Here is a 27,097-nt window from a genome sequence, read left to right as displayed (position 1 = left end):
TCCACTTTGCCTACACTCACCATTTAACCTTGGCCAAGTTCTTCAACCTCCCAGAACCTCAGTGTCCTCCTCTGTAAAATGGGACTCGTGACGCCAAGCACCGAGGGCTCTTGTTAGGATCAGGTTAAAGAATTCTGTAAGTTAATGGCCCAGTAGACAGGGTTACTTTTACGTTTATTGATTTAATTTATTTTTTATATTGGAGTATGTTTGATTTACAATGTTGTGTTAGTTTCAGGTGTACAGCAAAGTGATTCAGTTATACATATACACATATCCACTCTTTTTCAGATTCTTTTCCCATTTAGGTTATTACAGCATATTGAGTAGATTTCCCTGTGGTTTTTTAAGTCTGTTTTGTAAATACATTCATCTGTATCATTTTTTAAGATTGCACATGTAAGTGGTATCATATATTTGTCTTTCTCTGCCTGACTGACTTTGCTTAGTATGATCATCTCCAGGTCCATCCATGTTGCTGCAAATGGCCTTATTTCATTCTTTTTTATGGCTGAGTAAATAGTCCATTGTATATATGTACCACATCTTCTTTATCCATTTTTCTGTTGGTGGACACTTAGGTCGCTTCCTTGGCTATTGTAAATAGTGCTGCAGTGAACATTGGGGTGCCTGTATCTTTTCAAATTATCGTTTTCTCTAGATATGCCCAGGAGTGGGATTGCTGGAGCATATGGTAGTTTCTGGTTTTAGTCTTTTAAGGAACCTCCATACTGTCCTCCATAGTGGCTGTATGAATTTACATTCCCACCAGCAGTGCAGGAGGGTTCCCTTTCCCCACACCCTCTCCAGCATGTATTGTTTGTAGATCTTTTGATGATGGCCTTCTGACCGGTGTGAGGTGATTCCTCAGTGTAGTTTTGATTTGCATTTCTCTGTGATTAGCGATGTTGAGCGTAGTTTCAGGTGCTTCTTGGCCATCTGTGTGTCTTCTCTGGAGGAATGTCCGTTTAGACCTTCTGCCCACTTCTTGACCGGGTGGTTTTTGCAGTTGAGCTGCATGAGCTGTTTGTATATTCTGGAGATTAATCCCTGTCGGTCGCATCATTTGCAAATGTTTTCTCCCATTCTGTGAAGTTGTCTTTCATTTTGCTCATGGTTTCCTTTGCTGTGCAAAAGCGTTTACTTTTTCATTTCAAAGTGTGGCTCCCAGGCCAGGTTCAGATGCTCTTGGTTTGCAGAGGGCAGGGGATGCCCAGAGCCGAGCCCCAGACACTCATTGTAGCGAAGCCTCCCCGTCCTCTGAGTCCACCCAGCGACTCTGACCCAGGCACAGAGGTCTGGGACATCAGCCCCAGCTGCCCTGCGGGTGGGACAAGACTGTGCACAGTGCGAGGCCAGGCTGCCCCTGGCTGAGAGCGAGAGCAGCCGGCCCAGTGAGCTAGAGTCTGCGTTGAGGGACGAGGGGGATTTGAGACCCCCTCTTGCCGTCGCATATGTCAGGTGAGACTCTGCAGCTAAAGGGGCGTGCTGGGCCCCGAGGCTGCTGGAGAGGAAGAGCAGGGAAGGCCAGGCTCGGGGAGGCCCTGCGCTCGGGCCCATAGTCTTGTTAGGCAGGTTCGGCCGCTGCTTCCTGACTTGAAGGAGGAAAGGTGTTCTGAGCGGCTGAGAAGTGAAACTCAGCACCCGGCCTTCTGGAGGTTCTCTGACGCTGGATGAGGCGGGCAGTAAGGTCTCTGGTTCCAGGGCCCCATGCCTCCGCATGCAGGACAGCCCGTCTGCTCTAGGCTTCTTCCTTGTTGGGCTTCCTGAGCCGTGGCAGAGGGCTGAGGGTCCAGGCAGCCTGAGGCAAGGGGAGGACCTGGAAGTCTTGCCTGCGCTCGTGAGCGGAGTCTCCCCAGCTCCAGTGGGGCAGGAATACTGCTGCTGTGGGGCAGGAAAGCTCAATAGGAATGTCTTCTTGGCCATGTGACCTCCTAGGTTTTATCGGGAGCTCTCTTCCTGGTCCCTCCGCAGTGCTGCCTGCGGTCTGCATTCCCTGATGGGGCAGTGGAGAAGGGAGGAGGGGTGGAAGGTGTGAGGGCGTGTCCCCTCAGCCTGGGCCTCCCGTGTCCAGCGGCCGCCCCCAGCCCGCCTCATGCCCATGACGGCACAGCCGCAGCACTGCCCCTGAGCCCGCGCCCCGGGCTCGCAGAGGCAGGTCCCCCTGCCTCTGACCCAGGACTTTAGGCAAACCGTAGGCCAGTGTGTGGACTCCTGAAGTCCACAGCAACCCTGATGAGGAAGTGGGCGGGAAGCTTTCTGGCAGTGGCACAGACTCAGCTCAGAGCCACGGTTAAGCACTGTTGGCTTAATTTAACCCCAGAATCAATGGTCGGAAAGACATGTCTGGAGGGTGTAGCAGGGTTCAGGTCTTTCCCCTTGTGCAGAAGGCCAGCACACCCCTTGGGCTCCTGCTTAGAGAGGAGCATCTGCCATGGGGTCCCCCTCTCGCTGCCCATCACAGGGTGTTCACTTCTAGAATCCAGAGTCCAGAGGCCTCGCTGCAGCCTCCTGACCTGGCCCCTTGGGCCTGGCCGTGCTCCAGGGTGGGCAGAGCCCCCAGCCAGCCCAGAGCCTGAAACCAACCTGAAAAGGCCCAGCCCCCTGCCTAGAAGCGGGACTGGCAAGACCCCCCTCCCCCGCAGGCCGTGCCCGCCCTCTGACCAAGCGGTGCTTGTCCTTGAGCCTGGCTGCGGCCCTCTGCAGACAGACACCACCCCCAGCCGAGGGGCCCGCTGGTGTTCATGACATGTCACCTGTGGAGGCCCTAGGAGGAAGGGACAGGCGTGAGTTCTGGTATGTGAAGAGCACAGCCACCTCTGCTGCCCCAGAAGCCCCCTAGCTAGGCTGGGCTCTGAGTGAGTCTGGGGGCTCTCTGGGCCGAGGCCTCTTCCTGTGAGAGCGCCAAGGGGAGCTCTGGGTGGGAGCTCATCAGGCCTCAGGTGGGTCTAGGAGTCATACCCTTCCCCACAACAAGGAGGTAGGACCAGCCTGTGGGCCGGGAGCTGCCCCAGCTCCAGGAGGGATGTGGTGATGTGTGGGCTAGGTTCTCAGCCGGGACAGATTCCTCATTCCCAGTGTGGTTGGACAGGTAGGGGCTGACACACCTGGGAGGATCCGGGAGTGCACACGGAGAGAGTTGTGAGCTCGGCTGGAATGTGGGCCTCCCTGAAGGGTGTGTCAGCCCCCCTCCCCTCCCATCCCCGCCCCTGGGGCAGCCTCAGAGGTGGTCCTGCCCTGGGCTCCTTCCTGCAGCCCCATGGTCCCCAAGCAGGGGGCTCCAGGGACCGGGAGACTCCAGCAGCCTCCAGCTGATTCCTGGCTTCCCAGCTGGAAAGGCTGTTATAGAATCCCAGGAATGTGCCTTGAGCTCAGAAAGAAAATTCCCAAAATAACTTCTATAAATACTTGAGGGGAGGGGTGGGGAGGGAGCCCTCAGCCTGGCCTGCAGCTGGCCTAGCAGTCAGGGCTGCTTCCCAGGGCCGCCCTCCCCCCAAAGAAGAAAAAGGCTCACACAGCAGGACCTTCCTGCCGCCCCTCCCCTCTGGGGTACAGCGTCAGGCACTGAATCAACCGGATGAGATGGTGTGCAGTGGTAATTCTCCAAAAGGCAGGTAGGACCCCCGCTCCCCTTCATCCCCATCCCAGGCTGTGGCTTCTGACCCCAACCTGTACTTCCCCAGAGAACCTGGGCTCCTAACAGGGAGCGTCCCTTCAGAGTCTCCACACAAACCGGAGACCAGACCCTAGCCAGGGAGGCGGCCCTCAGAGTGCCTGCCTTTGTGGCCCTAAGCAGGTCACTAAGTACGCATAAAGGCCTCCGGTGTGCCTGGCTTTGCACCCGCGACCACCACCATCCCCCCAAACTCTTGTGAGCTGCTGTCCTGTGGGAAATCACGGAGCAGGCAGGAGCCGGGGACCCTGTCTCTCTTAGCCTACGGGGGTGGGGTCAGGGATGGCGTTCGAGAGCTACAGTGAGGAGCATACCCTCCAGGCGCTGGTGTGGCAGCACGTGCTGCCCTTAGGCAAGAAAGACAGACTTCCTAGAGGAGCAGGGTCCTGTCAGATGAGATGAGGCCAGATGCTCCCTCCCTTCCTGAGATCCAGGAAGGGAGGGAAGGAAGAAGGAATGGACGACCTCGGGAATTTCTGGGGACTCCCCCACAGCCCTGCCCCTCCCTGAGCTCCGGTTATAGGCGCCGTCCTCCACCACCATCAGTGACTCGCACTTCTTTCTAATCCCTGTGTGGGCAGCACCGCGATGGCATCTCCCAGGTCAAGTGTCAGAAGCTGAGGGTCACTTAGCAGGTCTGGTCTCCTCTCTCCACACAGGGAGGGAAGGAGTCAGCCGGGATATTTGGATGGAATTGAGACCAGTTCTGTGTTCCCACCATCTCCCTGGAGACCTGTTCTCGGGGGCAGCTGGGGGTGGGGTGACTGACGGCAGGCCCTCGGCTCAGCGCCGGGCTTTGGGAGAGCAGGTGAGACCTCACATCCTCCTGGGGCAGGGCCCTGCCCAGTTGTCAGGCAGCAAACAGCTCTGAGTTGCTACCAAACATGAACCCAACGGGCTGGTGTCTCGGGCAGGTGGCAGCAGATCCTGTTACAGGCCCTGGGCCTCCAGACCCCAGCCTGACCCCGGTGTCTCCTTTCAGGCTCTGAGGTCAGCACCCCAGGGTGAGGGGGATGTGATCCAACCCCACGCCAGCCCACACAGTCTTCCCTCACAGGGAGCCTTGCCCTCCAGATCTTCTTTGCCCTCCCTGCCCCTCCACCCAGGACCCTCTGTTCATCCTGGGGACACTTCCACTTGCTGTCAGCCCACCATGCACCCTGCTCTATAATTTCAAATTCATCCTTGCAGAACCCTCACAATAGCCTACGAGGTAGGACTGTTCTAGCCCCTGGTTTACAGACGAGGGAACAGCAGCTCAGAGAAAATGGGCCACTTCCCCATGGTCTTGGCACTTGTCAGTGGCACAGCTGGGATTCCAACCTGGCCAGGTCTTCCGGCTGTGTAGCCCTGGGCTGTTTTCCTCTACATAGAACATACAGAGGAGCCTGCCACAAACCTCCTAAACCAACACACACACACCCTGTTCAGCCTGCAGACACATCTGGCCCCTTCCCAAACACCTACACACTTCTTGAGATCAGGGGTTTTCAGGCTTGTTTTTAGCTATAAAGCCCTCTTTTCAAACAAAAATCTCACATGGAAGCTCAATATAGAAAACTTGGTGTGTAAAAGCCACTGTGGCCCCGCCCCCGCCCTGGGTGGCCCCGCCGGCCTTCCCCATCTGTCCTCTGTTGCTCCCCCATGGGCAGCACTCACAGGGCTCAAACCTTCCATTTTTGGTGCTTAATTTTGGTGTCTGGCGGCCTGTTGTCTCGCCTTCCTGCCCTCCTCCTCGTGGGCCCTGTTCCATCATGAGCTGCTCAGGGTCCAGCTCCCAGGCCATGTGGACAGAGCAGCTTGGCCTGGAGCCCTGCTGGCCAGACTGGACACTGCCCATTGGTCCTGGACAGCCCTGAGTCAGCACTGCACCCATCTGGCCAGCTCCAGGAGCCCTGCCTGAGGCTCTACCCTGCCCCTGGTTCCCCTGCCCTCCTCCCCATCCCTGTGGTCCCCTGGGGACAGCTTCCCCCTCGGTTGAAGAGCCCCCCCCCTTTCCCTCCCCCTGGCCACCAGACCGCCAGCCAGTGCCTTCAGAGAAGGAGGCTTTTCCTAGGGCTTCCTGAGCACCATCTTTCACTCTTGCCTAATTGGTCGTATTCCAAGCCCTCGGAAGACTTCATGAAATCAGCCATGTGCATCTTCCCCAGTGGGTCTCCATAGCAACGGAGGGCCTAACTCTGGGGAGTGCGGCGAGGAGGAAAATGTTCCAGCTAAAAATGTACATGGCCGTCAGTGGGCGGGCACCCGAGAGGGGGCTCCTGGCACACGGAAGGCAGCTCCCCACCCCCATTCCCTGTCCAGGAAGTCGCTGTTGTTTGGGCTTTACCTCATGTCTGAATGAGAGGATGCCCCCCCCCCCCCCCCCGTGCTGCGATACTGTGGCACCTTTGAGGGCTGGGACACAGATTAGTGGGAGAGTGCAAAGCAGTCTTTCTGGGACTGGAGGTCGAAAGAGGACCCTGGCCCTTCCCCCCCACCTCCCCACACCCCTCCCAGTGTGGGTGGACGTAGGGGGGACAAGGTGCCAGTTTCACTTCCCAACTCGGTGACAATTCCTGTCACTTCCTCTGTCTCTCCAAACAACAGGGCCAAGCTTCCCAGGCCCCTCCCAGAGGCCCTCCTTTCACCCAGCATCTGTCCCTGGTTCCCTGGCCATCTGACTCTCCTCCTGCGACCCTCACCCGCCTGGCCAGGCTGGGATGGGCTTTAGGTCCCAGGAAGACAGGCTACCGATGTGGGCACAGGAGCTGTCCATTCACCCACAGGCTTGAGGTCCTCCCCAGGCCTGTAGTGCACACTCCTTGGTCTCACAGGTCCCTGGGGAGAAGGGCAGCGCCACAGTGCAGCCCGGGGCCTTGGGGTAACAGATCCGTTGACTGAGAGCTCACACACATCAGGCACGGTTCAAGTGCTTTGCCTCTACTGTCGTGTAAACGTCATAACAACCCTAGAGGTGGACACAGTGGTCTTTCCCATTTACAGATGAGAAAACTGAGGGCCAGAGAGGGGTGACTTGCCCGGGATCCCTCAGCTGTAATGGGGAGACCCGAAGCCAGGTCTGCTGACCTTAAAGCCCAACTCCTGGGGCAAGGAGGATCAGAGCTGCCACAGTGGGTGACCGGGGAGGCCGGGCTGGAAGCAAGGCTGGGACGGACACAGGGAGGATTTGCATGGGTCAAGGGCACGGTCACTTGACAGTACCCGAGCCTGAGACGCAGGGCCCTCTCTGGCTCGTGGCTGTGCTGCTTCCACTCCTTACCCCGATGGCCAGGATGCCCCTGCCCCAGGACAGCCTCACTCACCCCACCCTGTGCTTGCTCCCCAGGGTGTGATGCTGAGTCAGCTGGGCCATAAGAGCCTGGCCCAGAAGGTGCTACGGGACGCCGTGGAGAGGCAGAGCACCTGCCACGAGGCATGGCAGGGCCTGGGCGAGGTGCTGCAGGCCCAGGGCCAGAGCGAGGCCGCCGTCGACTGCTTTCTCACCGCCCTCGAACTGGAGGCCAGCAGCCCAGTGCTGCCCTTCTCCATCATCCCCAGAGAGCTCTGATGAGGCCTCGCAGCTTTGGGGAGGGAGGGAGCTGCCCAGCGGGCAGCAGGGAGCGTGGGTCAGGGGAGGTACGGGGCCTCAGGGCGATACATCTCTAGGGAATGTGTCTGCAGGCTGCAGCCCTAATTCTCCTCGCCTCCCCCCGCCACCCCCGCTTTCCCTCCAGGGCCAGCTGGGACTGGGAGCTGCTCATCTGGAGCAGGGTGGACCAGGTCTGCATCAAAAACAAATCCCTTGTTCCTTGGGACTCAGACTGCATGGAGTTTGTGAGCAAGGAAGTAGCTGGGAGGCCACATCAACACGGGGGACGCTCCCCAGTGTATCTGGGCATCATCTAAATGCGCAGGAAGGGTCTGTGAGGCTTGGGGACCCCCCCCGCCCCGTCTAAAAGCCCCTGTACTGTACCTGCCACCCTCCTTCAATATCTCTGACCCTGGATTTCCCGGCTTTGCACAAGCTTTAGTCTCGAACCTCAGCTCTCTGCTCCCCACGCCAAAGATGAGCTGCCCTTTGGCTGGGCCAAGAGGGTTCTCCTGGGTTCCTTCCTCGGCCCCTCGGGAGGCAGTCTGCTTGAACCCTCAGTGACTTAGAGTCATGGTGACTGGACTTGTTCCCCAAGAGCGCTAGTGGGGGAACCTCACAGCTGTACTTCACCACCTGCCCTCAGCAGGCCTCAGTGCCTGGGGGAGCCCCCTGGCCCTGGCCTCACACCCCACTCTCAGGTCGTGCCCAGGGCAGTCATGGCTTGAAGAATCTGCTGGCAGGCAGGAAGAGGACGGACCTCTGGGTCCTCTCCCAGGTTTAAGTTAGTGGACAGTGCCTGGCCGTGCCCCTCTTTGCTTGGGCCCGCCTTTAATCTTCCCCTCTGTTGCCAAGTGCCTCTGGGGCCTCTGGTGTCTGGCCAGGGGCACTCAGTTCTGGGCCTAACTAAACTTCCATTTCTGCCCACCTCCACCTCTCTAGAAACGGGCCTCAGCCACCTCCTCAGGCCCTGGGCTGTAGCCCCTAGGATACAAACATGGCCGCTGGACCCAGCCCTTCCTTGCATCAACACCTCATTCCTTCAAGCCTTACCTTTCTGGGCAATGGGTACAGTGTAGCTCCCTCTAGGGGTTATAATGTGGAGACTGGCAGTCTCTAGGACTGCCCTTAACACCATCCACAGCCCATTTTCACCTCAGGCTCTCTTGGGTGACCCAAGCCCCGCCCTAGCCATTCGGTTTCCCCTGCCTGGGGCCAAACAGAGCCTGTAATTAGAGACCCAAGGAAGGGCCGGAGCCTTGCCCCTCCCTGGTTGTGCAGGCCTCTGTGTATGTGACACCCGTCTCTACCGAGGTCCTGGGGGTGCTGGTGGGTGGTGTCTTCCCTGCTGCGTGATACTCTTGGAACTCTCCCCACAGGCCTATCGGGGAACTCCTTTCTTATCTGCACTTTGGGTTTCAGTTTTAAAGCCCCGTGTGGCGTATCTCTCACTTGAAGGTGTGTGGAAGGGTCAGCTGAGGGCTGCCCTGGCCCGTCAGAGCCCGGTCTGTTCCTCGGAGGCGAGGCAAGAGGCTGTTGGAGACCCACGCTCCTCCCAGCCCTGGCTCAGCACTCCACACCCCCAGGTGCCACCAGGGAGAGCCTGTGCCTCTAGCCTTCCCATGCCAGGCCAAGGGACACTGTAAGGACACCAGATCCTTCATCCTGCCTGGCTGAAGGATCTCTATATGTGTATGTATGTGTATAAATATATATATATATGATAGAGATCTATTTTTATTCTGGAATTCTGTTAGAAAAAAAATAAACAAGAAAAAGCAAATGCTGTTGGTTTACATTGGGATGCCCAAAGTTGGTGGTAGTGAGTCCTTGGTAATAGGAAAGGCAAAGGCAACAAATGCATTTTGACTTGAAGCATTCCTTTTAGGAAGCCTCAGCGGGGCTGGGCAAGTTGCTTGACAATTCAAAATAAAGGTCTTGAATAAAGAGGCCCATGAAGGGAAAGCAGGTTTGTGTGAACCAGTGTGTTCATTTACCTACCAGGTACCCATGGGACAGGCCTTGAGGGAGGGAGCCCTGGAGAAGAGGCAGAGGCCTGAGAGGTCGTGAAGGCCGGGGCAGGGACGCACAGGTGGGGAGGGCAGTGGGAGGGAGGGGCCCACTGAGGAGATTGTGATGAGTGCCTGGGGAGGGGACTAAAGACCTAAATGTAAGGCCAGACACTATCAAACTCTTAGAGGAAAACATAGGCAGAACACACTATGACATAAATCACAGCAAGATCCTTTTTGACCCACCTCCTAGAGAAATGGAAACAAAAACAAAAATAAACAAATGGGACCAATGAAACTTCAAAGCTTTTGCACAGCAAAGGAAACCATCAACAAGACCAAAAGACAACCCTCAGAATGGGAGAAAATATTTGCAAATGAAGCAACTGACAAAGGATTAATCTCCAACATTTATAAGCAGGTCATGCAGCTCAATAACAAAAAAACAACCCAATCCAAAAATGGGCAGAAAACCTAAATAGACATTTCTCTAAAGAAGATATACAGACTGCCAACAAACACATGAAAGAATGCTCAACATCACTAATCATCAGAGAAATGCAAATCAAAACTACAGTGGGGTATCACCTCACACCAGTCAGAATGGCCATCATCAAAAAATCTAGAAACGATAAATGCTGGAGAGGGTGTGGAGAAAAGGGAACCCTCTTGCACTGCTGGTGGGAATGTAAGTTGATACAGCCACTGTGGAGAACAGTATGGAGGTTCCTCAAAAAACTACAAATAGAACTACCATATGACCCAGCAATCCCACTACTGGGCATATACCCTGAGAAAACCATAATTCAAAAAGAGACATGTACCAAAATGTTCATTGCAGCTCTATTTACAATAGCCCGGAGATGGAAACAACCTAAGTGTCCATCATCGGATGAATGGATAAAGAAGATGTGGCACATATATACAATGGAATATTACTCAGCCATAAAAAGAAACGAAATTGAGCTATTTGTAATGAGGTGGATAGACCTAGAGTCTGTCATACAGAGTGAAGTAAGTCAGAAAGAGAAAAACAAATACCATATGCTAACACATATATATGGAATCTAAGAAAAAAAAATGTCATGAAGAACCTAGGGGTAAGACAGGAATAGAGACACAGACCTACTAGAGAATGGACTTGAGGATATGGGGAGGGGGAAGGGTAAGCTGTGACAAAGTGAGAGAGAGGCATGGACATATATACACTACCAAACGTAAGGTAGATAGCTAGTGGGAAGCAGCCGCATAGCACAGGGAGATCAGCTCGGTGCTTTGTGACCACCTAGAGGGGTGGGATAGGGAGGGAGAGGCAAGAGGGAAGAGGGATGGGAACATATGTATATGTATAACTGATTCACTTTGTTATAAAGCAGAAACTAACACACCATTGTAAAGTAATTATACTCCAATAAAGATGTAAAAAAAAAAAAAAAGCCTTGCAGAGGCGTGGCCAAAGCCTGGAGGGGGGTGGGAGGCAGCAGGGGGCGTCCAGACAGGGCCAGAGACCCCTGCTGCCTCCAGAGCCTGGCTGGGAGAAGCCAGGGCCAGACGTGCCACCTGAACAGGAGAGACTGCCCCAAAGGCACTGCCAATGGAGCAGCTTCAGCACCTGGGGGAAAACGCCAGGGTAGGGGTGTGTGCTGAGAATCCAGGCCACATCCAGATCGGCCACCTGCTCTGAGAAGTCCACACCAATATTCTCCTAATGGAAGTTATGCCACGTACAAATACACTATATAAAATGTGTATCAAATGATGACATCAGTTTACACAGAAGCCCTATTTTCTCCGTGTACCCCAAGGGATTATCTGATGGACCCCCAAGGCTGCACCCACACGGTCTGAAGACAGCTGCCCTTAAGGCTTCCCCTCGACCTCAGGGCCTGGCTTAGACAGAGCTGCCCACTCAGCACCCCGGCCACCTCCACCCTGATCCTCAGCCCTATTACTGGGGTTACGGTTTTGCTATTAGTGAGGAAGGGCCCTTCTTGGAGCTCCTGGGTGCCCAGCTTTGATTTCCCTGTGATACTTTTTTAGAAAACACGTTCAGTCTTTAGTGGTTTAACAATTAGTATCAGATTACTTGTCACACACCCTCGTCTGCCAGCTCACGGCCCCCTGGGGTGAGAATTAAAGGCTGCTTTAGGCTATAGATGGTGTCACTTGTCTGCCAGCCTGGGAGAAAGGCCTAGAAAAGCTCATCCTACAAGGACAGGATGAGGGAATCTGGAGGGAGGGAGGGGCAGGGAGGGGCGGCCTTCCTGTCCCTGAGGAGGGCTTTGCTGAGCTGACCTCAGGGTGGTCAGATGTTGGAAAGTCAGGCAGTGGTGGAGACCCAGGCGCTTCCTGACCTCCAGCTCCCCATCTGCGGACCCCTCATTCACACTCGAGCCCTCCCTGGAGAGGGAGGGGGCAGCCCCGTGTCCAGCCCATTGTACCAACACGAGGGCTGGAGTTTGGGGCTGAGTGTCGGCTGCACTGTCACCCCCATGGACCTCCAGCCCACAGCCCTGCAGTATTAATAGTGTTTATCTGCAGGCACAGGTATGAATGGAATTTCAGCCACCACCCCCAGACTCCTACCAGAGTACTCACTGTTGCATTCACACTCCAACCCCAAGCGCTCAGATGTCACTGTGCAAATATTTCTTGGCCTGGTTTTCGGGAAGCATCCAGCTAAACAAATATCCCCCAGCCCGTGCTGCCAGCTCTTGATGACAACCCACAGTCAGAGAGCCTCACGCATAAGCAACCTGTGGGACCACCCCCACGTGGTGCAGACTTGGACTCTGGAAGCTAGGGAGGTCCTACTGGCAAGGTATCCCATGCCAGAAACTCCTTCGAATTTTCATCAAGCTCTCTCAGTTGCGAAAAGCAGAGACCCACTGAAGGTAGCACCAGGAAAGAGACAAGGGGGGTTCCCTGGAGCCCTAGGGCAGGGACCGCAGTGCACAGATATGGGGCCGAAGCAGCCATGCATCCATCTTTGGTGATGGAGTCAGCACCCAGACTGAGCTCGAAGGCCACTCTACCACTGGCTGGCCCTGTGCCCTTGAGCAAGTGACCTACCCTCTCTGTGCCTGTCTCCTCATCTGTAAAGTAAGGATAATCCTGGAATAGTGCCTGCTTTGTGGACTGTCATGATGATTAAGTGAGAAAAAACATGGAAAGAGCCTAGAACAGTGCCGGGCCCATAATAACCACTGGATACCTGTGTGATGATTTTCTCTGCCCCGCCTCTTCCCTCCTCCTCTCCCTGCTGGCTGACCTCGCTCACTCAGAGATGCTGCCATGGGACTACGTTCAATCTACATACCCTGGCTGGCCTTCCACCTCCAGTGCTGCAGCGACACCCCTCTGTGCATCTGAGCTTAGATTCTTGGATGAGACGATCCCACTGGTCCCGCTCATTTTTCCATGGGTCCCTAAGAACAACCAGCTGTGACCAGGGGATGGGCCTCAGGACACAAAATATGGCTGCCTGAGCAGCTGGAGTTCCGGGTGAGCAGTAACGGGCCCCTTCTGAGACCCTGCATCAGCCCATCATTCCCTCAAGCCTTGCCCTCCTGGGCACTCGGTACGATGCAGGTCCCCCCGGAGGAGGAAGACAACAGAACTCACACCCCCTTGAACACCCACCCCACCCCTTCCCTATCATTGTCACTTATGGTACATCATGGGGGCTCCTGTCCTGTCTCTTCTCTTGATAGCAATGACAATCCTAACATTCTCCCTCTACTATACTAGGCATAAGGCACTTTGCTTATCGGTGGACTCTCTCTCCGACACTGCTCCTTTGGTAGTCAACAACCTAGGGAAGTGGGTTTTGTCCCCATGAAAGGTGACGAGACCATGACACCTCCACTTACAGCTAGGAATATGGCAAAGCTGAGAGTAAGGTCCTCACCCACAGAGCCAGCACCAGCTCACAAGACGATGGGAGAGAGGCAGGCAAGTGCCTGTCACTGAAGCAGCAGAATGACCAGGAATCCTCCAGCAGGGGAGAACGGCCGATGCTCAGTGCTACCTGCCACCCTAGCCCCTTCTGCAGCCGGAGAGGAGGTTCCTTAAACAGAGACCACTCAACAAGCTGGAAAGTCCCCCAAAGAGCAAGAGGGTTCTCAAGATGCCAGGCAACCCGGAAACAGGAAAAGGTCACCATGGGAGCTGTGCGCCGGGCCATGTGACCCCACTGTCCTGCCCACCAGCTGACTGAGCCATGGGTGGTTTCTAGAACCAAAGTTCCTCCTCTGTGCACTGGCCCACAGCCTATGAGGTGGCCTGGGCATCCCACACAGAGACCCCCAGACTGGTGGTGACCGTCCCTGCTCTCTCACACTCTCACTCATTCTCTTCCCCCCTTAACTGTCTCTCTGGAATTTGGCAAGAAGTTAAGTCATTGTGGGCCTCTTTTAAAAACATATTTTTTTCCGAACCATCTGAGAATAGGTTGCATAAATCATGCCCCTTTACCCCTTAGTAATTCAGTGTGTTTTCGCTAAGAACAAAGGTCCTTGTCTTACATAACCACAGCACAGTTCACAAATGAGGGAATTTAACCCCGACACAGTATTTTTCTCTCCTCTCCCGTCCATATGCCAGTTTGTCACCACTGCTCCTTGTAGCACTGTCTTCCCCTGGCCGGGGTCACATATTCCACTTAGTTGTCACATCTCTTTAGTCTCCTTTAATGTGGAATGGTCCCTCCACCTCTCCTTGCCTTGCATGACAGTGCTGAAGGGTGCAGAGGGTCTGGCCTCTGCAGTGAGAGTTGGGACAGAGACAGAAGCAGTTGGTGGTGGGAGCAGAGGCTGAAAAGCAGCAGAAGCCAAGGGCCAGAGGCAAGAAGGAAGAACAGCTGGGCAAGAAGATAGAAAAACGCAGAGCAGGTGAATCTCCATAAAGATGGAGCTCTCCAATCAAAAGAAACGGATGCCCATTTTCAAGGGGGCAAAAGACGATGGACTCAAGAGAGCTCCATTCTATCCCAGACGCCCTTTCCAGCTCCTGCAGCCTGAAGTCAAGATTCCCATCTGAATCCTTTCCTCGGTCCTTGCAATGACCCCCTGATGATGTAAGGGACCTCGAGTGTGTTTGTTCCTGGTGGCCCTGCCCATCCCCAGAGAGGCACACTCTCCTTCCCCAGGTCTCCTCTCAGTGTGCACCTGGAGACCAGCCTTTGGGGGTGGAGGGGCGCATGCCAGGGCACCCACCTATGGGGGAGGGGCCCCGACCCGAAGCAAAGGGGCACCGGTGGGCATGGCGAAAGCCCATCTCACAGGGGAGGGAAGGCAGTGCAGGAAGGTGAGGTGACCGGCCCGAGGCCTGCAGCCAGCAGGGCAGTGAGTGAGTGACACTCGGGCGGTCTGCATGCAAGAACCTCGGTCTATGGCATTCTTCCTGGGACACCCGCCAACCAGAGGAGGAGCGTGTATGCTGAAACGGGGATCAGAGCAGGCATAGGGACACTGTCACAAAGACTAACTGGCCTCAGGTGTCACCTGTGACACCTGAGATGAGTCCCTTCTCTGTGCGGAGGTCAGAGCATAGGTGGCTTCCCCAGCTCCCCGTCCCCAGGTCTCAGCAGCTGGGGCAGTCTCTGTAACTGACTGTGACCTCCATGGCCTCAGCTTGGGCCCAGGAGGAGGCCGCTGCAAGCTCCCTCTCACCTGTCTCGTGCCCAGGAGCCCACAGCTCACTACCCGACCCCCAACAAGGCCCCCAGCTCACTGGCTGTGAGTGGGGCCCCCGACACCGCTCACACCCCTGAGAGCACCCCGCCAAGGGTGCAGGGGCTTTGACGGCTTGGCCCAGTGCAGGCTGGTGTGAGCTCACAGAGGGCCCCGGCAGTTGCTAGCCTGGGGCCAGGCACTCTCCTCCATCCAGACAGTGTCTCCTCTGAGCTGGGAACACCCCATCCTGGGCCCTCGCCCTACCTGTGAGGGTGTCTCCTGTGCCCTCAATGACCCACACTCTCCCACGTCCACGCCACTCCTACTGGGCCTCTCTTCCCAGAATTCACCTTGTGCCCCTTCTTCTTCAAGACCCAGTTCCCACACCTCCCAGAAGTTTCTCTCCCTCCTTCCCTCCCCCCCCTGCACCTCTCACCACTCACCTCATAGGACCCTTATGCTTTGTCAGAACACTCGGGCTGGCACACAGGCCCTGGGGGTTCTGCTTCCCAGGTGTGGCCCCCACATCCCACACACCTGGGCTCAGCCACACCTACATGTGCCCTCATGAGCGGGACACCAGCTGGCCTTTAGGGAGGCTCTCCTGCCAGTGGGAGGCTTGGGGTACAAATGTGGAGTAAAGCCACCTTGGCCCCACCCACCAGCTGACCTTAGCCTTCCCTCTTGCCCAGCACACACACCATCCCAGTGCTTCACCCTGGGGGTGCCTGGGACAGGGCTCTGAAGAGAGACCTTAGCCCTCCGGAGTCTGTTATGGCTGTTCAAGGACCTACAGTTGGTCTCAATCCATTATATTTTCTTAATAGAGTTACATGTATGTTTCATCCCATTGTAGAAATTATTTTAGAAATACTCATGCATCTTTGCCATTAGGATCTTCATCTGCACTACAGACATGTGGGTCATTAAACACAACTTTCCAGAAGCTTCATTTTCATTTCCATATAAGATAGGGCACATTTAAATTTTTGGAATAACGTGGCTACTGGAGATTTTAACTGGAGCCATAAGTACCATATGTAAAACATTAGAAGCTTTCTCCCCCCGCCCAACCCCATTCCCCAGAATGTGACTTTTAATGTGACTGCTTTTTTATTTTTTACTTTTTTAACTTTTGGCTGCTCCTCACAGCTTGCGGGATCTTAGTTCCCCAACCAGGGATCGAACCTGGACCCACGGCAGTGAAAGTGCTGAGTCCTAACCACCGGACCACCAGGGAACTCCCAACGTGACTGCTTTTTAAGTGGTCTTAGAGAGCTTGTTTATAACATCTAACACCTACAATCCTAAGGTCAAACCTCCAGGAATGATTTCTAAAATCAGTACTAAGTTTCTTTACCTCCTCTTTTTAAAAACTTATTTCATCAGGTGACTTTTGTCAGCAAACACCAAAAATGGCTGATGATATTCAGGGTAACAGCCCTTCCCTAGACAATTCTTTGTGGTTCAAAATAATCAAAGGAACTTCCATAATATAAAAGATTTTATGAAACACAAAAGACCCCAAATAGCCAAAACAATCTTGAGAAAGAAGAACAAAACTGGAGGTATGACACTCCCTGACTTTCGGACTCTACTACAAAACTACAGTAATCGAAACAGTATGGTACTGGCACAGAGACAGTCACATAAATCAATGGAACAAAACAGACAGCCCATAAATAAATCCACAAACTTATGGTCAATTAATCTATGACAAAGGAGCCAAGAATATACAATGGGGAAAAGACCATCTCTTCAGTAAGTGGTGTAGGGAAAACAAGACAGCTACATGTAAAAGAATGAAATTAGAACACTTTTCCCACATCATATACAAAAATAAACTCCAAATGGATTAAAGACCTAAAGGTAACACCAGAAACCATAAAACTCCCAGAAGAAAACATAAGCAGAACCCTCTTTGACATAAATCATACCAATATTTTTTTGGATCTGTCTCCTAAGCCAAAAGAAATAAAAGCAAAAATAAACAAATGGGACCTAATTAAACGTAAAAGCTTTTGCACAGCAAAGGAAACCTATGACAAAACGAAAAGACAACCTACTGAATGGGAGAAAATATTTGCAAATTATATGACCAATAAGGGGTTAATATCCAAACTATATAAACAGCTCATACAACTCAACATCAAAAAAACAAACAACTTGATTAAGAAATGGGGGGGAAACCTTAATAGACATTTCTCCACAGAAGACACACAAATGGCCAACAGGCACATGAAAAGATGCTCAACATCGTCAATCATCAGAGAAATGCAAATTAAAACCACAATGAGATATCACATCTGTCAGAATGGCTACCATCAAAAAGAACACAAATAACAAATGTTGGCAAGGATGTAGAGAAATGGGAACGCTCCTACACTGTTGGTGGGAATGTAAACTGGTGCAGCCACTGTGGAAAACAGTATGGAAGCTTCTCAAAAAGCTAAAAATAGAACTACCACATGACTCAGCAATTCTCCTTCTGCATATATAACCAAAAAGAAAAATAAAAAACAAAAACACTAATTCAAAAAGACAAATGCACTCCAATGTTCATAGCAGCATTATTTACAAGTGCCAAGATATGGAAGCAACCTAAGTGTCCATCAACAGATGAAAGGATAAAGAAGATGTGGCACATATATACACAATAGAATACTACTCGGCCATAAAAAAGTGAAATTTTGCCATTTGCAACAACATGGATGGACCTGGAGGGCATTACGCTCAGTGAAATATGTCAGACAGAGAAAGACAAATACTGTATGGTATCACTTATATGTGGAATCCAAAAACTAATACAAACTAGTGCATGTAACAAAAAAATAAACAGATTCACAGATATAGAGAATGAACTAGTGGTTACCAGTGGGGAGAGGAAAGGGGCAAGATAGGCATAGAGGACTAAGAGGTACAAACTACCATGTATAAAATAAATAAGGTACAAGCATATATAGTACAACACAGGGAATACAGCCAATATTTTATAATAGCTATAAATGGAGTATAACCTTTAAAATTGTAAATCATTATGTTGTACACCTGAAACTTACATAATGTTGTATCAACTATACCTCAGTAAAATATAGTATTCAGTGAGTATCTACTATATGCTAACACTGTACTAGGCACCGGCAAATTCACCAATGCCCCAGTAGATGCCAACTCTATGATCTCAGAGCCTACAATCCAACGCTGGCCTCAGGCAAGGATCTGGGGACTACTGGAGCCCTTAGGAGAAGCACCAACCAGCTTGGGGAAGACTGGGGAAGGCGAAGATAGCACAAGAAGGGCCACGGGAGAGCAGCATTTCAGGCAAAAGGATGCCTCACATCCCCCCAGCTACAAGTTCGATAGATGGTGTGGAATACTGAATAACGCCCTCCCGAAGGTGTCCCTGTCTAATCCCCAGAACCTTAGAATATGTTCTTTCACATGGTAAAGGGACTTTGCAAACGTGATTAAGTTAAGGGTCTTGAGATGGGGAGAGTATCCAGGTGGGCCCAATATAATAAGGATCCTTACAAGAGGAGAGGAAACCAGGTGGGTCAGGGTCAGGAGTGGATGTGATTGTGGGAGCAGGAGTTTGCAGTGATTTGAGGAAGCGGCCCTGAGCAACAGAGTGCAGGTGGTCTCTAGAAGCTAAAGAAGAGAAGAAAATATTCTCCTCTCAGAGCTTCCAGAAAGAGACTCCTTCTGGAACCAGCCTGCCAGCACCTTGACTTTAGCCCAGTGAGACTGATTTGGGGACCCCTGACCTCCTGAACTATAAGAGAATAAATTTGTGTTGTTTTAAGCACCAAAGTCTATGGAAATTTGTTACAGCGGCCATGGGAAACTAACAGATGGTCAGTTTCCACAGTGAGCTACCCCGGGCACACAGGTTCTCTGCAGTCCAGCTCCCATGCCCAGCCCAGGACGGGCTGGGGATTAGAAGCCTCAACAGCTGTGACCCTGCCTGGCGTGTTTCCAAGCGTCCCCTCTGGTCCTGATGAATAAGAGAAGCTCCAGCAACTTCCTTGCTCTGTGATGGCCCTCAGTTACCATGCAGGACCTCTGAGCTCTGGGACTTCAGAAAGGGGGTGAGGGGACAAAGGCCAGCCCTCATCAAGCCCAGAGCTCTGTTTGTGACCTGCACAGCTCCAGTGCACTGCTTTGCCATCCAACCCTGCCCCCGCCCAGGTCGCTCAGTTCCCTGGCTCCCCACCCCCATCCCCCGGAGCCCACTCTGCTGACCAGAGATGCAGTGTCACTGGGCCTGAGCTCCCTTCCTGCCTACACTTCTCAGGGACTAAGCCACACTCCGACCCAAAGCAGCCACATTGCCACCTCCCTCCCCTGATGGGCCTCTCTGAGCCCCTATCTCTCTTCAAAAGGGTGACACACTTTTCTGGGCTCTAATAGAGCTAAGGGTGCTGTCAACAAGGCAACGCGAAGCACCTGCTGAGAGACATCCTCCACGCGTCCACCCCCCCCCCCGGCCTCCCCTTCCTCTGGCTCCTCCTCCTTGTGTCCGCCCCCCCGCCCCCCCCACCCGCCTACTCGCCACCCCCAACATCCAGGCCTCCGTCAGCCTTGGCTCTTCCTGCCATCCAGAGTCGCCCCTTCTCTGGGGAGACGGTTGGCAAGCCGGACCAGCGTCTGGGTCTCTGGCACTGGCGCCCACAAGCCCACCCGGTCCCTGCGGCCTTGAAACCGGAACCCAAACCCCTCCCTTTGGGCCTGGCAGGCTCTGTATGCCTGCAGCCCCGCCCTTGGCCAAAGCCAAAGATCTGTGAGAAGCCCCGCCAAGAGTCAGGCTGGCGAGAGGTGCCTGAGTTCAAGGGCCCTGCTGACCTCTCCACGCAGAATGACCTCCACCGGCAACGTTCCAGGAACTTACTTCGCTCAGACCATCCGGCCCGGCGCCATCCTCTTTCCTTAGGACTCAGCCAGATGGTAACACGGACCAACCTCTTCTTAGCTGGAGCGTGACTTCCTAGGGCAACGGGAAGTCTTCTTAAACCTTCAGGGGTGGGGGGAACTACCTGTGGCCCCGCCCAGAGTTATTGGTGATTGGTGCCTTCACACCATCTCAGCAGCTGTTCTCAGCCTTAGCTGACCATTGCAATCACCTGCGGGGGGGGGGGAGGACGCGGAGGCACATTAGAAAAATCCCGGGCCTGAGTCCTACCCAAGAGAGTTTGATGTGATCTGTTTGGGCGCTGCCAGGCCCTGAGCTTTGTAAAGTCTCCCCCGGGGATTCTAAAATGCAGCTTAGAACAACTGATTCCGAACTTGTAGAAAGTGTTTTCAAGATAATAAGCCTTTCAAAGTAATCCTAGCCGCAGGGACCGGAGTCCAGGCAGCTGTGTGCTGCTTCGAGGCGGGTGGCACCGAGCAGGTGAGAGGTGATGCTGGAGGCCGGGCCGATCACCTGAGCAACCTATGGCCCTAGGTCTCCAGGTCTGCAAGGTGTCCCCTGTGGGTCCAGAAAGCAATGGGGGGGGGGGGGTTGCCAGTGGGGGTGAGGAAGGAAGGAGAGAGATGCGGGGGGGAGGACAAGCTGTCCCCACGAGCGCTGCGACTTTTGACATGCTCTGACTTAACGCAGAGGGAATTTCACATGGCAACAGCAGAAGATATTTGCAGCCAGGAAAACCATTCGCTTTGGTTGAAGCCGAATTCAGAGGGCAGTTGGCGTGTGGGTGGGGGAGGGGACAGGAACAGCAGGATGCTCAGGGAAGCCAGGGCCAGACCTCGAGAAGCCAGTGTCACAGCGGTCCATGGGGGATGGAGGAGGGACCCTGCAAGGAAGGCCCCTCGGGACGTAGGATAAACACCACATTCCCTTCCATCTGCCGGCTCTTGGCTTTTCTAAGTCAGTTTGGACCTGTCACTGGATGCATACAACAGCAGTAGCTGCTAGGTGTTTATATCCCAAGCTCAAAGCTCAAGCTCAAAGTCAGCCCCAGTCTGTCCAGTCTGCCCATGTTGGAAAGGACAGAAGGAGGCCTTGCTCTTCCAACACTGTCCCAGTTTTTAGGCTTGTGGCAGGAAAAAGCCATCCAGAATCCCTCTGGTCTATTTGGAAAAGCCTCTCCCTACCTGTATGAGCTACTATAAAAAATGCTGGAATATGTCAAAGAAGAGAAGCAAAACACTGCTCTCCTCGCCGCCTGGTGCCTGCCAGCCCCTCTGCTAGCACCTAGGGAAAAGCCTCCGTCACATCACCACAGAGGAGACACAGAGGAGGGGGAGGCTGCATTATGGGCAGGTGGCAAGACTGGAAAGGAGGACAGGGCTGGGGTACCCCCAGCTGCAGAAAGAAGACAGGAGTCACAGGAGAAGGGCAAAGTTAGTGCATGGACTGGAGACTCAAGGGTGGCCCTGCAGAGTGTTCTCCAGCGGTTCCACCTCCAGGTGACATCTCTGCAGGCCTCCCAAGCCCCCTTCTTGCAGGCCAGGCAGGAGACGCCCTCTCCTTATTCTGAAAGGGTCTTCATTCTCTTCTAGAACACAGTGGAGCTGCCCTCCATCCCGGCACAGCTGGCCCCTGCAGCTATGTCTGCACCAAGGGTCTAGGCCCTCCTGGCCACAGCTGCAGGGCCCAAGGGTGGACCCCTGACCCAAGCTGGCCAACTGGATTCTCTCTCCTGGGAACCTGATACTGGAACCAGGAGGGGCTGTTTACGTTCTTTAGGGCGTGGGCTCAGGAAATGATGGGAGGGGAAGGCTGCATTAGACCCTAAGCATGGGAAGAGGCTGGCCTGAGGGAGAAGCAGAGGGGAGACAGAGGGAGAGAGAGGCGGTTCCTGCCCGGCCCTGGTTCACACCGCTGTCGGGGAGATATCCCACATGCCTGCAACACAAGCTCCCTCCTGCCCTTGCCAGTGTGAGGGCTTCCCCTAACCTTCCACCCACGAGCCCCAAGACATGTGACCGCCTCTCACCTCCCTCTCTCTAGAACTGCTGCCCTGAGCGCCAGGCACAACCCGACACACTGCTTCCTAGAGAAACACGCTCTGTCAGAACTGCCAGCATTACCTTCTGATCCTGCAGGGGCCTTTGACCCACCTATCTGCCCTGCAGCCATCTGCTGATCAGAGTGGGACAGGAGCTGCCACCCCTGAGGCATCTGCCTCATCTTCCAAGGGGCCGTTTTCTGCTCTGAAGGAACACAGTGCAGGGAGTTTCTTCCACAAATGTGAGACGTGGATAAACCCAGGGAGATGATGACCTCCCCTTCCTTGAGCCCAATGCCTGCTTTATAATGGTGTTTATATGACTAGAGAAGAGAGCTGGGGTTTTTTTTTAATATAATAAAATATAGGGATTTATATTAGGTTTTCTTCTTTCTTTTAGTTAAAAAGAAAAAGATTCCTTCCTATTATTGATTAATGACTCTAGTCTGCCCATCCTTCATGAGACCCTGGCTGTCCAGCGTAGGGTCTGTCTGGCTGGAGCTCCCAGAGTAGGACTGACTGCTTGCCCTGTGGTCTGGGTGTTGCCCAAGCCCCCTCCCGCCCCCATCTGCACCCTCCACTCTAGTTGGGCCAGGCTCCCTCTGTTCCCCTCCAGCAAATGTTTCTTCCTGCTTTTCGCCCAAACGGGGTTCCTTGCCCTCCATCTTCCTCCCTCTCCTCTCTGCCTATCTCAGCCTCCTGGTCCCTTGGGTACCAGCCAAGCTGCCTCCTGCACCCGGCTGTCCTTCCCCGCTCGGGCCGTGCTGCCCTGTCCCTGCTCTGAGCACCTGTTGTGGCCTTTGTTGTCAGAATTTGCTCCTCCACGCGCCGGGCGAGGTGATCTCGCAGTTTCCCGAGACTAGGGCCTGTCTTGCTGGTGGAGCTGCCATCCACATGACGGCCACCTCTGAGCTGCACACACAAGGTGACCGGAAGGAGGCTCTTGGCATGGGTTTCAAAGCCTTCCTCAAGCCGGGAACTATTCCAAACTACCTTTCTGGCCTTGTCTCCCCTCCAACCCTCCCTAAACTCGGTCACATGCCTTGTTCATCTTTGTTTCAACCTCCACTCCCTAACCCCAGCACAGCACCTGACACGGAGCAGATCCTCAAAATATTTCTGTTGACTTGAAACTACAAATGCTCGTCGGGTTGAATCAATATTGTTCTCTTCAGGGAGTTGAGAAAGAGAAAGAACCATCTGTTGGGATCCCGTCAAGCTCGGGTTGGCCTTGGCTGAGTGCCGACCCCCCGAGAAAGTCTCCATGAGTCTGTGAGGCACGATAACCCCAGTGCAGTGGAGACCCAGCTAGAGAGCCCAAGGTCACACAGAGCCCACCTGACATATCAGGGCCCGTCCAGGTGCTGTGAGAGCAGCCCAGGGGCACAGCCTCTGGGGATACACCCTCTGACAACACACGGAGGGAACATATAACTGATTGTTCAAACCAGGAAACTTCTGCACGTGAACTGGACATTTTGCTGGGACTATTCCAGATAAGCGGGCTGGGTGGTCCCCGCAGGCCACTGATTATGGTCTGTGGTCAAACCCCCCTAAAGAAGAGACAAAATAGAGTTTTCTAAACATAAGAACTTACTAAAACTCAAAGTCGCTTAGGGTCAAGATGGGTTTATTTTAAAAGCCAATTGTGTTGTTGAAGAAAAGGCTATGTCCTCGGCCCATTTTGGCTACGGTCCGGGGCTGCTTGGGGAATTGTGCTGAAGATGTGTATGCTCCTGGGCCTGGCGTTTTCTGAAAACACAACAGAAAACAGGGAGTGATGAGATAGTGACGCCAGAACCTGAAGCCTCCTGAGCCTGGCTGTGCGCTCAGACGTGGCTGGCAAGTCCCCACGGAGGGAGACGAGGGCCACAGTGGCCGGGGCTGGGGCCTGTGCACCCTGGAATTGGAGCCTGTCCTAGGGGCTGAGACCTGATCCTGTCCACGGCTCTCCCCAAGGCTGCAGAGGTGCTGAGAGAAGAGAGGACAAGCAAGTGACAGCCCAGGGGAGGCGGGCTCACATCCCACCCTCACCTCAAGGCACGCTTTCTCCAGGGCAACCCCTGTCCCTGGGGATGCCAGCGTCTCCCCCTGCCCTCCGCCCTCAATGACCTCAGTCTAGTGGTAATGGGTTGGAGAGGATGGATTCTGAACCTGGGTGGTTGACCTCAAAAGCCCAAACTCGTGTGTTTCCATTGTTTTCCCCAGGGTAATAGAGTAAGGTGCTTCACTACCAGGGGCTGTGGACCTCGGGCTCAGAGGGATGTATTCTCAAGGGACTGACGAGTTCTAATTTTGAAAAGCCATGTTTTCATTTTGATGAAATTCTTGAAAAATTATTTAGCCAATTATTTAAACAAAGCTTCTCTTCTGTAGTGATAAGATATAAATGAATGTCATTCTCATAGACGAAGACTTTGATTTCTGAAGTCAGTGTTGCCCATGCTGAGGTGCACCCACACATTCTTGAATGCCCCAATATTTTATCTTAGCGACACACTGGTGTCTCTGGGTACCGTTAAGGGAAGGGTTTTAATGTCAGACGGGGCTGGGTTTGAGTCCTAGTCCTACCACCAATGGCTCAATATGACCCTGGGCCACGTGCTTCCCACGCCTCACCCAGCAAATGAGGTTTTGAGGTTCACTGGGGGCCCCCAAAGACAGACAGCACCCCCAGGCTGGCAGCAGGTACTGCTCCACACGCTAGCCACCACCGCTATTATTATCCCCTATCATCACCTGCTTGTCATTGCCATCCTCCCTTGCAGTTTGTTATCTCTTCAGGAAACAGTGAGAGTGGAAACAGGATTACTAGAGCGTCAGCCCAGAGTGGATGAGATCAGCTGCCTGCAGACGCTGCTTTAGACAGGATGTTTTCCTTGCCAAAAGCAGGGGAGCAGCCTGGAAATCTAATCAACTCCTGGCCAGACGTCAAAGGAAGCTGAAGCCTTTATTAGTGCTCTTAATGAGGAAGCAGCATGCGTGTGGAGTCCTGGAAGGCCAGTCCCCAAACAGGAGGTTCGTGGGCCTGGGCCTTGCAAGGCCACCCCTCAGGAGGCTACTGGGTGTGGTTCTCAGACCTTGAGAACATCCGGCTCCGTCCCCCAGCCCTGATTCCACTGTCACCAAGCAAATTTCTGATTGTCGTTGGCTTCCTTCCGAGTTTCCTACAAGGGGAGACGCTCCACAGAGCAGCGGCCCCAGACACCAGCCCCCTTGCCGGACACTTGTAAATGAATACCACACCTTCCGGCTTCTCCATCAGTCTCCCTGGAGTTTGGTTAGCATGACTCCAACTTCCTGAGGAGCTGTGAGCTCTGACAAAAATCTGTGTTTGGGTCATGATAATGCCGCTAGGGTGTGAGGACCCGCTGAAGGGATCCACTAGCCTCCTGCTGTTGGTGTGTTTTTAATATTATTGGTGGGGCCTCCCCAGTATTCCTCCAGAGAAAGACCACACTGCTGCCACACTGTAGCACCGCAGCTGGCAGCTCTGCAGCGAGATGGCCTGGGACAACCCAGGGGGTGCTGGGGGAGGTGACCTGCAGGCAGCGGCCTCCTGCCCACCGCCCCAGCTCCTCCCACCCTCCTTGTTCGCCCCCCACCCCGGGGTGGTGCTGTTTTCTCATGAGCAGAATTCGTGTTTCTGTCTTCCTAACCATGTCCAATGAGGCTACAAACCACTGAGCTTGGGGGACTTTCAGACTGAGGTGCTGGCTAGGAACAACAAGGCCAGGGGAATTCAAACTTTTAGCATCAAACGAACAACAGCCCTAGCCACTTTCATAAGCTCCGTGTTATGCTTTTGCCATCCTTCTTGGTCTTCTCTAAGCCTCAGAGGCTCTCGCACACTCCCAGAATCCACCTTCTTTGTGTATCTCCAGGAACGTGAGCCTCTTCCCTGTCTGTCCCGAGTCCTTGGGGGCAGGATGATGGCTCAGGCCTTAATGGTGCCCTTTGGTTCAATCATAATGTTTCTGCTGTGACTTTTTGTTCCCAGAAGACACATACACAAAGAATGGCAGTTCTGGATGGGCGGGGGCAGCCTGTGCCCACTGCTGGCTTCAATGCGTTAAAGGAGTTTCCCCCCAGAGCATCCAGGACATAACACCGATGGCTAATTACTGTGCTGGCTGTTCGCACCTGGACCCATAATTCAGCCACGGCCTTCAGGTCTGGAGTCACTCTGAGCCTGAAGCTGGCCGAGGGCTTGCCGAGGAAGCTCTATGCCCTTTGCTGCCCTGAGAAGCAATTTTAGTGTATATATACTAGAATTGTATATAACTCTGCTACCCCCATCCGACCCCCAATGCCCACTCCCCACCCACCCACCAGCCACAAAACCTACAACCACATCTGTCTTTTAGGATACTTACTGAACAGGCCGGCAAGAATCGAGGTACTCTGGATTGAAAACAGGAAGTAACAGAACTTACTGAAGGTATTTTCAAGTCATAACGACCTGGTCCTGGGCCTTCACGCTGTAGAAAAAAAAATTTTTTTAAGTGTTTCATAAATAGTGATATCAGATATATTTTGATGCTATATTTGCCTTTTATGAATAAGCATATGAATCAGTGTGATAGGGTAGAAAAATCCCTGGATTGGGGCTCAGAAGATCTTATTAAGGTGTGCCCTGGCACAGGCCACTGTGAATGGGAATAATACCTGCTTTACCTGCCTCATGGATGACTGTGAAGACTGGAGTTAGGTGACCTGTGAAAGTCTCCCCTGTCCCTGCCTGGATGCCCTCTTCTCTCCCAGGCCCCCTGCCCACCCCTGCAGGCCTCACATCATTCTTGTCCCTCTGTTGACGGTGACTTGCTGCTCTGAGCTGTTAGCTTTATAAAACATGCTCATTCTTTCATATAAATGCAGTACATGTTCTCTTAGTCCAAAAAAAAAAAAAAAGTATTCACAGCAATTCACTGACCTAAGTGTTGATACAATGCTATGAGGTTAACAGAAATGCATGAATACAATTTTAAAAAGACAAACACCTCTAAAGAAAAGTTAGCAAAAGGCAATTCACAAAGAGGAAATGCACTGAGGAAACTGGGGGCTGGGGCGGGCTTTAAGGTCATTAATAACCAAATAAGGTGTCATTAAAACAAAGAGATACTTTTGTGGGGGCCAGGAAAGAAAGAGAGGGAGGGAGGGAGGAAGAAAGGGAGGGAGGGAGGAAGGAAGAGAGGGAAGGAGGAAGGGAGGGAGGG

At 53.4% G+C, this 27,097-nt stretch overlaps 2 protein-coding genes and 1 long non-coding RNA gene across 8 annotated transcripts in view; 1 reads left to right on the top strand and 2 right to left on the bottom strand.

The window, feature by feature from the left end:
- The window catches only part of TTC7A (tetratricopeptide repeat domain 7A), a 122,668-nt gene extending 113,455 nt beyond the window's left edge, over nt 1–9,213 (top strand). For all 6 annotated transcript variants that reach the window (XM_067703050.1, XM_067703048.1, XM_067703052.1 and 3 more), the window contains one exon: nt 7,002–9,213. In XM_067703050.1, the coding sequence (XP_067559151.1) occupies nt 7,002–7,223 (222 nt within the window). In that variant the 3' untranslated portion in view covers nt 7,224–9,213. The remainder of the gene's footprint in view (nt 1–7,001) is intronic.
- LOC137205214 (uncharacterized) lies at nt 163–23,500 on the bottom strand. The gene is made up of 4 exons (XR_010934053.1): nt 23,479–23,500; nt 19,820–19,915; nt 2,757–2,893; nt 163–1,996 (listed from the first exon to the last, which is right to left on the bottom strand). It is a non-coding gene; the product is annotated as an uncharacterized lncRNA (long non-coding RNA).
- The window catches only part of STPG4 (sperm-tail PG-rich repeat containing 4), a 38,795-nt gene continuing 35,192 nt past the window's right edge, over nt 23,495–27,097 (bottom strand). Inside the window, exons 7-8 of the mRNA XM_067703854.1 lie at nt 26,258–26,362; nt 23,495–23,633 (exon numbers count right to left, since the gene is read on the bottom strand). Coding sequence (XP_067559955.1) covers nt 23,517–23,633; nt 26,258–26,362 — 222 coding nt within the window. The 3' untranslated portion in view covers nt 23,495–23,516. The remainder of the gene's footprint in view (nt 23,634–26,257; nt 26,363–27,097) is intronic.

The sequence above is a fragment of the Pseudorca crassidens genome, chromosome 14, assembly GCF_039906515.1.
Source record: "Pseudorca crassidens isolate mPseCra1 chromosome 14, mPseCra1.hap1, whole genome shotgun sequence".
NCBI classification, from domain to species: domain Eukaryota; kingdom Metazoa; phylum Chordata; class Mammalia; order Artiodactyla; family Delphinidae; genus Pseudorca; species Pseudorca crassidens.
Note: the sequence above shows the minus strand (reverse complement) of the source record. Positions and strands in the feature narration are given on the sequence as shown.